This window comes from Mastomys coucha, unplaced genomic scaffold (genome assembly GCF_008632895.1).
Source record: "Mastomys coucha isolate ucsf_1 unplaced genomic scaffold, UCSF_Mcou_1 pScaffold14, whole genome shotgun sequence".
In the NCBI taxonomy this organism is placed as follows: domain Eukaryota; kingdom Metazoa; phylum Chordata; class Mammalia; order Rodentia; family Muridae; genus Mastomys; species Mastomys coucha.
The window spans coordinates 108,897,316-108,909,728 of NW_022196896.1; the positions used below are offsets into that span (position 1 = coordinate 108,897,316).

At 40.4% G+C, this 12,413-nt stretch overlaps 1 protein-coding gene across 7 annotated transcripts in view; it reads right to left on the reverse strand.

The window, feature by feature from the left end:
- Sphkap (SPHK1 interactor, AKAP domain containing) overlaps positions 1 to 12,413 on the reverse strand; it is a 134,089-nt gene that overhangs the window by 69,645 nt on the left and 52,031 nt on the right. For all 7 annotated transcript variants that reach the window (XM_031368190.1, XM_031368191.1, XM_031368192.1 and 4 more), the window contains one exon: positions 3,535 to 3,642. In XM_031368190.1, the coding sequence (XP_031224050.1) occupies positions 3,535 to 3,642 (108 nt within the window). The remainder of the gene's footprint in view (positions 1 to 3,534; positions 3,643 to 12,413) is intronic.

The following is a 12,413-nucleotide window of genomic DNA, read 5'->3' on the forward strand; positions in this document are numbered from 1 at the left end:
ATTGGCTACCAGATTCGGATAATCCTCCTGTTTTAGCTTGCTGTGAGTCCTGTGATTAAAGATATCTATCACCATGCTTGCTTGCATTTATATTACACTTTCATGGAGTTATGGAAAAATTCATGTTTACCCTTTGTTTGTTTGATAAGGTTTTTGTTTTATAGCCCAGGTAATCCTGAACAGTCACCCAGTAGCTGGGAGTATAGGTGTGTCCACCCTACCACACTGAAGAAAAGGCTTTGAAAAATAATTTAATACTTTCCCTTGACTGCTTGGTTCTATCACATGGTTGTTTTGTCAGGATGTCCTTCTCTTGGCCCAATATGACTATAGTTTGCCATAGTTGACTTGTAGCTATGAGGATCTTTTAGAAATATGGAACCCCAGTGTCTTAGTTAGGGTATCCATTGCTGTGAAGAGATTTCATGATCATGGCAATTCTTATAAAGGGCGGCATTTAATTGGTGCCGGCTTACAGTTTCAGTCCATTATCATCATGACAGGAGGCATGGTGGTATAGAGACCAAGATGGTGCTGGAGAAGGAGCTGAGAGTTTTACATCCTCATTGGCAGGCAGCGTGAATGGAAGATTGTGAGCCACTGGGTTTGGCTTTGAACTTCTGAGACCTCAAAGCCCACCCTCAGTGATACACCTCTTTCAACAAAAGCCACCCCTCCTCCAATAAAGTCATACCTCCTAATAGTGCCACTTCTTATGGGCCTATGAGGGTCAGTTTTCTTCAGTCACCATACCCATCTCTTACAATCTTTTCCCTACCTTAGAACCTCAAGTGTTAATAGAATGAATTTGGAAAGTGTCTATATGATACATTCGCCAAAGAGGCTAGTTGTTTATAAGGATCCTAAAGTTTATTTTTGGTTCATAGCCATGAATACTTCTTATATTAGCTTAAATCATTACAAGTGCTTGAGAAGTCTCAGGCGCTCATATTCTAACATGTCTTGTACTTGTTTGTTTTCCCCCTGCCCCCATTTAGAAAGATCAGAAAGAGCAACAACAGTAGGAACTATCAGGTAAACCTCAACTGGGGTTTCTAATTTCCAACACCAGAGAGGAACAAAGAAGAAAGGAAGTTGTTTTCTCAGCCCAAACTGATGGTGGATAGACACGTTAGTCTGTACGCAGGAAGGTGCTCTGGTTATAAAAGTTAGTGATTCAAACTGTAGACCCGTGATTCTATCCCAAATAGAGAGTGTAGAGAGTACCTCTGCCCTTCAATCATTAATTATTGTGGTCCATTGTTCACACACACTCCAATAGTGACGGGACTTACTGGCATGGTGATTTGGTAAAAGCATGGTTACTGATATGTTATCCTATGCTATCTGAAGTGGAATGATTGGATGTCCACATCACAAGTGTGTGGATTTTCTACCTCCAGGATTGAATTTGTAAAAAAAAGAAAAAAGAAAAAAAAAAGCAATACGATAAAATAACTTGTCACTTAATCCTTATTTTTCAAAAAAAGAAAAAAAAAGAAAAAAATTAGACTGGCAACTAAAATTCTGGATAAGATATAAAAAATACTGAATGTTTGGGGCTAGGGAGATGGCTCAGTCAGTAATGTGCCTGCTCTGCAATCATGAAGAGCTGGACTTGGGCCCCTGACACTAATGTAAAAGTGGGAGAGGTTGTGCATGTCTGTACCCCACCAACGGAGAGAAATGGCAGGTTAGAGGAGGATGAGACAGGTGGACTCTCAGGAACTCACTGGTCAGCCAGTCTAGCCAACCAGTGAGCTTTAGGATCAGTGAGGCCCTTTCTCAAAAGATAAACGAGGAAAAGGAAGAGTGGAAGGTGTGAGTAGTGTGATGTTGGTCTCTGGCTTCTACTTGCACATGCATAGATCTGTACCACACACACACACACACACACACACACACACACACACACACACACACATGCATGTGTGCACACATACTTTCCTTACACATACAGGTACACATACATACCACACACAGAGACATATATAGAGAGATACACACTACACATCCCATGCACATACATAACACACACACACAACTCACAGAGACACAAAGATACATATATACACCACAATACATACCACACACATATACCTCACAATATAACAACAAACACACAGACACCATACACACACAATACAAAGACATACAAACACATACATACCACACCCACACCCACCATACAGATACTAAAAGATGAAAGCTGAAGTTATTGACCCAAAAGACAGTAATTCTTTTAAAACTGTTTTAAATTATTTTTTTATCATTTTCTTCTCTCTGATTCCTCCCAGATCCTAACTCTCCACCTCCCGCCTTCATGTTCTTCTCCCCACCCTTGCTGTCTCTGTCTCTCTCTCTTACACACAGAGACAAAATGCAAATTAAAATAAACGTAAAACGAATGAGGCAAAAGAAACCAAAAAGTACCCCCTCCCAACCAAAAATGGAGTCCATTTTGTGTAGGCCAACTACTCCTGGTCAAATGCCTACCTAGGTGTACAGTTGATTTCCTCCATTGAAGAAAACTAGTTTTCCCTTTCCTAGCAGGGACATATCTGCAAATAGCTACTTGATATGGGCTGGGTCTTGTATCTGCTTCCCTTTCTGGAACAAAGAGTAACATATGGGTGTTGGAGTGGCTTCTGCCACTCCTGCGATGCGATCCCACCATGTGAAATGCTTCCAGCTTGGCAGATCTGCTTTGCTTTGTACATACCAGCAATCATCCTTTCCATTCATCCTTTTTCTTTTCTTTTCTTTTGAAACAGATACGCCGGCATAGAACTTACCTCCACGAATAGCTCAAAGGTGGTGCTCTCAATTTAGTCAGGAGAAATACATTACACATTACACTTCTGCCCACCTTGCAAATTCTGCTTAGTCTCTGTCCTCATGACCCCATAAGAGCTTGGTGATTTCAATCACAAGGCAGCGTATAGCCCATAGGGGAAGCACCACTGCACACAACAGGCATTCATAGTCTAAGCTCTAAGAATTATATAGTTTATCTCTAGAAAATAATTCTTGCCTTTCAGAAACTTTACATGTAGTACAGTACGGCTCAGTACATTACAATTCATGCCGTTTTTATTTCTAATGGTTGAGGAGGGTTTTAAGTCATAAGAATGCCAGAAAATTCTTACCCAATTTTCAGATCAGAAAACACCTTCCAATAGGAGTTATAAAACATATTGGAAAGAATCCAAGAGAGCTGTTGAGATCTTAGATTTTTTTCTTCCGGTACAATTCTATTTCTGAATATAAGCCTGGGTCATTTTTTTTAAGAACGCAGTTCTTTTCTCCCTTCTCATGGAAATGATTACATTAGTTCGTGTCTTTAAATGAAGCATCGATATAAGAGCACTAGCTGTCTGTTACTGTGCTGTCTGTCGCATGAGAACGTGTTTTCGAAAGGATACTTTCCTAACCTTGTATTTAAGAAGTTATTATAGATTGTCCCAGTTTGCTGCACTACCAGACAGTACCCCCTCCCCCCAAGTCCCACCCCTCAGAGGTCCACACACTTACAGAAGCACAGTTTTCAGACTCGTCTTCCACAAACCCAATCTGGCAAGGTGTCCTCTGGTTCTGCAGCCAGTAGTCTGTGGACTCCAGCAAGCTGTTACTTCGAAGAACCTGGGGGAACACAGGAAAAGCCTTTCAGGCTTGCCCAGCAAGGGTTTATATCGGAACAAGCGGCTTTCCACCGAGAGACCTGTAGGTGTTTTCTTCCTGGCTTTCCTCTGGGCAGCTGGGTGAGGAAAAGAGGAGGGCAAAACCTGCTGGATTACAGAAGCATTCGAGTGTACAAAACATGCTGCCATGACCCTGCTGGCTCATGTTATCGATGCTCCTTATAGTGCTTCAACTCTAACACCCGTGTGTGCTTGACTCTTGCATAATTTCCAAACTGAGTGATTGTTTTCAGGTAATGCTCAGCCGTCAGTGGGCACAGAAGTTTCATTTTTAGTTAACGTTATCTCGCAAATCTGAATACTTTTTATTTAAAAACTCCATGTTCTCATTTTTTGCTGCACTGCCTACTTTTTATTCCTTTCATTGCACTAACACAGGTATGAAATTGGGTGCAATTCTTCTAGAACAGCTAAGGTACCAGGCTATTAAAAAAATGTTAGGAATAATATGGTTCCACTAGTAAAAGCATTTTCCCATTTCACAAAAGTACATCAAAATAAAAAGAAATTAAACACCCATATCAACAAAGTCAGACATGGTTTATAAATGCTGATTTTGGTGTTGGGTTTCAATGCAAAGACAAGAAACATTTTTTTTTTCAGAGCTAAGTATTTTGAAGATACAATTTCTTAAGTAACCAGATGGTTCCATTTTAAATATGGCTTATCTAAACAGTATACACATTCATTTCTTATTTAAGATTCCCAATGTTCATCACGATTCTCTTTTAAGGTGAATGTCTGTTAATTTATGATTACAGCCTTCCCTTAAGCTATGTAATCGATTTAACCAATTCAGCTAATGGCTTCTAAGATAGAATTCTAACTCAATTACAACAAAAATACTGTCTCTTTTACCTTATAAAAACAGAAATGTATTAGTTTTGTTTTAGAGTAGAGTTAACACATATAATTCTGAAACTCTTTTTTTTATAGCATTTTCCCCCTCAGATGTGTGATATCACTTGTGCCTATCTTCCTATTAAATATTTATTGTTGCCTAAGGATGACAGACTGCCATCTTTCTTTTGGAATAACATAAAGAGATCATTTGTACATGAGAAGATGGTTGAATGGTGAACCTGGTGCTGTTTCTGAAGATTAGACCAGGCAGTGGTCCTCCTCACTCCTCACTCCTCTTACAGGGAGATTCTTCTTCTTCTTCTTCTTCTTCTTCTTCTTCTTCTTCTTCTTCTTCTTCTTCTTCTTCTTCTTCTTCTTCTTCTTCTTCTTCTTCTTCTTCTTCTACTTCTTCTTCCCCTCCTCTTCCTCCTCCTCCTCCTCCTTCTTCTTCTTCTTTTTCTTCTTCTTCTTCTTCTTCTTCTTCTTCTTCTTCTTCTTCTTCTTCTTCTTCTTCTTCTTCTTCTTCTTCATTTTTCTGATGTCCATAACTTTAGTACTTTATTTTTTTAATTGATTTAAGTTTTATTGCATTATGATGAGAAGAGATACTTAATTTCAATTTACCTGAATGTTTTAACATTTAAAAACACATTTTAAGTAAATAGATACTTCTTAGTAAGGCTAACATAGCATTGCTGTTTTAACGTCCACTATCTCTGAGTATTCGGTTACATTTCTAGAGACAGTGTGACCTATAGTGGCCCAGAGGCCTGAATACAGAAGTGTCCAAGAGAAAGCAAGAAAGCTGTTGTCTCTTAAGGAGGTGTGGAGAGAGTGGAAACTCTCCTTGGGATGTATTGTGAGAAAGAAGAAGAAATAAAAAGAAAAAAATAAGAAAAAAAAAGCAGTTGAAGAGATTTACAAACATTTAAAATAAATTGAAATTCTTCTCACCCAAAAGTCTTATTGTTTTCAAAATTATATGTATTTCACTAATGAATATGTTAGCGAGTGTTTAACATTTTTAAAGTAGTAATGCTAAACATAAGGAAGCAGATGCTGGAAAATAGATCTGTTAGTAAAGTGCTTGCAATAAAATCAAGAACACCTGAGTTTCCTCCTTAGAACCCACATAAAAGCTAGGCTATCTCAAGGAATGGCAGGAGGCACCTGAGAATAATACTTGGAGTTATCTTGACCGCCATGTATGTGTACATGGGGACTTGTACACACGTGTGCTTACCTGCCATACACACACACACACACACACACACACACACACACACACACAAACAAAAATGATAAGTAGACAAAATAAAAAGAAATCTAAGTTATTGTAGATGCCAAAAGAATTTTGAGTTGATAATAATAATTAAATATATATTCTAATTTAAAACAGTCAAGAACCTTAATTAACTTCATTTAAAGACTTCTAAGCCTCTAAAGCCACCCCCTTGCATAAAGCTGTCATTCATGTTTATTTCCATGTAGAAGAAAGTTTGCAAATCTTGTTTGGAATGTGAGCTCAGGACAAAGTTGTGCCAAATGATGTGAGCTATGATTCTCATGTTCTGCACCCATGAATGGGGATCAAATAATTGTGTGATGGAAACTTAGAGGGGGTTCACTGAGGAGCCGTGGTGGCAAGTGGGGATGTACACTGGGGTGGTGGAAGCAAAAAAGGGGGGTTCTACTGAGGAGCTCTGGTGGGAACAGGGAGGAGCTATGTGTGCAGCATCCAATAAGTAGGTTATTTCCTCAGAACATAGTTTGGTTATGACTTCAAAGGTACTATAAACAATGATAAACATTTGGAAGACTTTTCCAAAAAAAAAAATCAGTAAAGTGAAATAACTTCAGATATGTGAAGGCAAACTTTCTTTCTGAAGTATTCTGGTCTGAGGTATAATTTTCACTGTGCATTTTGTAGTATTGATAGTTACAGCCAGTATTGTCTGCAGAGTTAGAAAATTCTGAGAGCTGGGCTATTAAAAGTCACTTAAAACTGTTACAATGCTACTATTTCGTAGACAAAGGTCTTCACAGACATTACAGTTTTGGTGAAACAGGCCTTGAGGCTCAGAAGGTTTGTGGGTTTGGGGTCCTGCTCCTCGTGGTTACCTGGACCTTGGATTTAGTTGTGAGGGCACCAAGGATCTGTTTGTCAGTTCCCTGAGCATTGCTGTCTTCTGTGCCTCCCAAATGGCCTTATCTCCAGTGTTTCTGAAACTTCTTTTGTTGTCTAATTTTTTAAAGTAAAAAAATGCATTTTATGTTCTTTCTTTTAAGGCCAGGTTTTCCTCCTTAAGATTCCTGAGTCCCGCTTTCCCTTAAGACAGAGAAACTTTTGTGGTATGGATGATATACTTGAATTAATCCACTCAGTGATAATATGAGATTGTAATTTCTCATAGACATCATAGTTTGAAGCCTATTTAAGTTATCATTAGACCACTCGTCCCTTGTGCTTGTCCTTGGCCTTTCTTTGATCTTCAGGATTTGGAACTCCATCAATGAAACAAAAAACTCATTAATTCTGCATCCTGGGGACATCAGAGCTTAAACCAAAGACACCAGATGAACACACTGGCTAATCCTGCTTTACAGTGCAGCTCAATAACCAGTCTAACCAGAATCAGCTCTTCATCATTTCAGAGATTACTCTTCAGAAATCTGGCTTCCAGACCCTGCTTGTCTACATTCTAACTGACAAAAGGTCTGCAATATTGTGGTCACAACAAATTGTCTCAAAAGTCACATCAGTAGTTAATTGATCTTTCTCCTGTGTCAGTCTGAGGAGTGGAGAAGAGTTGATTGACAGTTCACTTGGCCCTTTCTGGGTGTGCCAAGTGGGAACATTTTCCCAGTGGTATATGGGAAGTGCTATAAGACAGCTTGCCATTTGTCACCTACCATGTAGAAATCCCTACAGCTGAGGAATGGGATGTCTGATGTGCAGCTATCCAGCCTGTTCCTTGTGCTTAGTAATTAGCACTTCTTCCCTTCCTTCCTTCCTTTCTTCCTTCCTTCCTTTATTCCTTCCTTCCTTCCTTCCTCCCTTCCTCCCTTCCTATTTCATGTCTGTTTTTCCAGGTACATTTTTTTTTCATGTGTGTTGGCATGCCTATGTGTAAAACAATGTACATGGTTGCTATGCACATGGGGCCTAAGATTGATGTCAGTGGTCATTCTTAGTTGCTTTTCCACTCTTCATTGAGGCAGAAAGGTTTTCTCAATCAAACCCGGTATACTGGCTGATTTTGTGTGTCAACTTGACAGAAGCTGGAGTTATCAAAGAGAAAGGAACCTCCCCCTTGAGGAAATCCTGCCTGAGGTCCAGCTGTAAGGCATTTTTCTCAATTAGTGATCAAGGGTGGGAGGGCATATTGTAGGAGGTGCCATCCCTGTGCTGGTAGTCCCGGGTTCTATAAGAAAGCAAGCTGAGCAAGCCAGGGGAAACAAGCCAGTAAGCAGCATTCCTCCATGTCTTCTGCATCCACTCCTGCCTCCAAGTTCCTACCCTGTGTGCGCTCCTGTCCTGACTTCCTTTGGTGATGAACAGCAGTGTGGAAGTGTAAGCTGAATAAATCCTTTTCTCCCCAACTTGCTTCTTGGTCATGATGTTTTGTGCAGGCATAGGAACCCTGACTGAGACACCCAGAGACGACCAACATTTCTACTCTCAGTGGCCAGCTCTTCTGGTGGGATGCTCTGGCTCTGTCTTCTGAAGCTAAATTTGCTGCTGTTTGCCACACCCCTACCATTGCACAGGTGCTGAGGACATGAACTTCAGTCCTCATGATCGTGGGCCAAGTTGGTTTTTTTAAATCACTGAGCTGTTTATCTATCCTGATTAGAATGACTTACATTAACATTAATAATTAACAAAATGGCACTTCATTGGGAATTCTAGACGTGTGGGTTACAATGTGAAGCTAACATATGTACATGCGGTGTGACAGTTCCTGCATATTGAAGTACCTGACCAACAGTGGCCATCTTTAAAAGTTATTATTTGCCGGGCGGTGGTGGCGCACGCCTTTAATCCTAGCACTTGGGAGGCGGAGGCAGGCGGATTTCCGAGTTCGAGGCCAGCCTGGTCTACATAGTGAGTACCAGGACAGCCGGGGTTACAGAGAGAAACCCTGTCTCGAAAAACCAAAAAAAAAAAAAAAAAAAAAAAAAAAAAAAAAAGTTATTATTTTCTCTGCCCTTAACCACAGGGTTCCATGGTTTGCTGGGCACAAAAGTGGCATTAAAGCCAGCCTCTCAGGGCCTCAACTTAAGCCATAATCTTTGTGAGATCGTGTTATGCATCTCACAGTTGGGTCATCTATTCTTTTTTTTTTTTAATAGATATTTTCTTATTTACATATAAATTTCTCCTTTCCCAGTTTCCCATCCAAAAAACAAACAAACAAACAAACAAACAAAAACCACAAGAACAAACCCCTGTTGCCTCTTCCCTCCCCATGCCTGCCATCCCACCCTCTCCCACTTATTGGCCCTGGCATTCCCCTACACTGGGGCACAGAACCTTCACAGGGCCGAGGTCCTCTCCTCCTATTGATGATCGAATTTGCAAGGACCCTAGTTGAAAGTTGTGTGCCAGTCCCGATTCTCTGTCAGCTATCTCTTGATCCCTCTTAGCTTCTGGCCCCAGTTTCCCTGACTAAAGCCATTATATCAGGCTACCTGAGTTAAACACTACCCTTGTAGGAAGCATAATGTAATCCTCCCTTTCATACTTCACACTTCCTGTCGATAAGAAGGAGTTGAAAGGGGTCTGGGGCAGCCAGGAAGCAGTGCCCCCTCAGAGGCAGAGGCAGGGGAGATCTCTGAATTTAAGGCCAGCCTGGTCTGCAGAGTGAGTTCCAGGACATTTGGGGCGACACAGAGAAACCCTGTTTCCACCAAACAAACAAACCGGAAAAAAAAACCCAAGGAAAAAATGGGCAGGGGAAGAGGGGAGGAAGGAGGGAGGTGGAGGGGTTGCTTTGAAGCTAAGCTCACTTGCTGTTCTTGTAGAGGTGTTGGATTTATTTCCTAGCACCCATATTGAGTGGCTCACAACTGTCTGTGACTACATTTCTAGGAGATCCTCTTATGACTTTTACAGGGACATATACATACATGATGCACGCATACACATGTACACATAGTCAGGCACACACGTATACATATAATATGGGAAATATTTTTTTAAAAAGACTGATAAGGGAATAAGGAAAGAAAATTAAACATCCTAGCTTCAGAAAGTCACTTAGCCTCGTGGGTTACACGATCGTAACCTGTTTTTTGTCAAATGGTTTGAACAAAGGACTAGAAGTAGTGCTTGAAAAGAACGTATGTGCTTGAACATTTAATGTTTTTGAACCTTTATGAATATAGCTTCCTGCTGAGCGAGTCTTTTTTTTTTTGAGTGGGAAAAGAGAGGCGCTCACCAGGTTCTCCACAGCTCATTTAGTTATCTGCTATTTTTAGTTCCAAGCTTGCCTATTTCAGATGGAGGGCTAATAATGAACATGCTGTGTGCCGCACATTCCCAAGTTTAAAACGATAATGATACAGTTTGTCTGAAAATTCCAAGAGGGTCGTGAATAAGAAAGAAAGCAAGCCTTCTGCTCCATGGTGTAGCTAACTGCTTTCATTTCAACAGGCAGTACCAAGATGCAGGCCCTCCGTCTTGGTATGAGACAGAGAGGGAAGAATTGGCTCTTACAAATTAGACTCAGTCCTACCATGGCTAAGCAATGCCTGCTCCTTTGGTGACTTAAATCAGAGAAGATGCTCACCTTTAGCTTCTAATATCTGGAGGAGGGACTGAAAACTCTCTCTCCACATCTCAAGCATCTCCTCATCTCAAGCACTTATTGACAATAACTGGACAATTTAATGGACTTCTGAGGGTCAGTTCTTGCATCATTTGATGATAACAATGCCACTTGAGAAAACTGTTCCAGGGACCAAATAGGAAGATGTTTACAAAACCAAGATCACCCAACTGAATAGGCAGCTGATTGATGTGTGATTTCTCTTAGCAGAGGCAGGCAGTGGAATTTAGAGGATCTGTGTTCCATCTTAGCAGTTTCTTGATCTTGCCAGCATCTGACAAGCTCTCTCCCTTTGTTTGTGATATGTCATCCTTGTTTTAATCTTCCTTCTTTACTTTCTACAGCCAACAGTCAGCAAATGTTCACTGAGCTCACAAATGAACTCAGTGAGACACTGGGAAAAATATGATGAAGAAGCCTGACCTAGAATCATACACTGTATTCTCAGCACTGGAGAGATAGAGATAGGAGGATCCGAAGTGCAATGGCAGTCTGGTCAAGGTGAGGCCCTGTGGCAAAATATACTAAAATATGCATACAAAGACCAACTGCATCTTCAGAAAGTCATCCCAAGAATGTGAAGGAAGGGAAATGCTTTGAGGAATGTCAAACCCAGCCAAATAGTCCAAGAATGAAGCGGCTAGTTTTATCTTGGGTCAAGAGGCAACAAAAGCCTTTGCACTTGATAAGTGTGTTGCAAAGTAGATGGATTTGAGTTGTCTAGAGATATTTGGAAAGTTGAGGAGGATTCCCTCCCCCTCTTCAGACTGACTTTCCCTCTTGTGCTCATAAGTACTTCTTAGGAATACTGTTCCTTCCACTTCCAGCAATCATTTTCTTTGCAGAGCCCAGGGCCTCATGGATTTAATCATCACCTGGAAGAATGTCACAGCCCTCTCTCCTGATTTAGTTTTGACCCTTCCCAGGAGCCTGCTTCTTTTCAGATTTCTAATAAGTGATTATGATACTTGGGTCTGCTGTCATTATCTTCGTGTTTTTGTGTCTATATACAATCTCCCTTCTTCCCCAATTGAAACTCTAAAGGAAATCTGACTTCTAGCCCAGAAGTGATGCTAACTCTCCCAGTAGAGTTGGTTTGCTAGTTCTGTGCCAGCTGGAACACCTCTTTGCCTATTTCTATTCCCAGTGTCTGCTCTACAAAGTTTATTTTATTTCTTCCACACATTAAACATTAGCAAAGCTTTTAACCTGCATGTTATGGATTGTTCTCTGGGTGGCATACTGTGCGTAGTGTAGAACTGACCTTCATATTTATGGAGGCAAAACAAGAAACAAAGGAGCATTGGAATATGTAACTGCAAACAACGGTTCATATGATAGAGAAGTCCACATGATGCTGTGATAAAGAATTTAAGGGTTAAGTGTTTCTGTCATCTGAATGTTTGCATCCCTCTAAACTCACATGTTGGAATCAAACCCCTGATATGTTTCCATTAAGATGTGATGCTGTTCAGGGTGATGGCTGAGCTGGACTCAATCCTTATTAAGAGGATCAGCATATTTCTTAAAGAGGCTCCATAACCCCCTTTCATCCTCCATGCAGTACAGACACATCACTTTGCATGTGATAAAAAGTAGACCCTAATCTGAACCATGGACTTTCCAACATCCAGGACTGTGAGTAACATCGCTTCTGCATAATGTAATAATAAATAAGTGAATAACTAACTAAATAACAACAATAATAAAATGCATGTGGTATTTTATTACAGATGCCTGAATATTCTAAGACAGGAACATTAAGTAGTGGGGAAAGTCAGGAAGCCATAGAATCTTAACCAATCACCCTGTAATTGTTTGTCTCCTCTTATCCCCCTTGTCTCTCAATCTTCATAATGTACCAAAACCAAGATGGAATAATGTGCTTTGAAGACACACCTAGCTTCAAGTCCCAGTTCGTGTCCCTATTTTCCAAATGCTGAAATCACACATATCTACCCAGACTCTACCCTTAAGATTTTGTCTTATTTTCACTTCTTTTTTTTTTTATTTTTTTTTTTATTTTAGATATTTT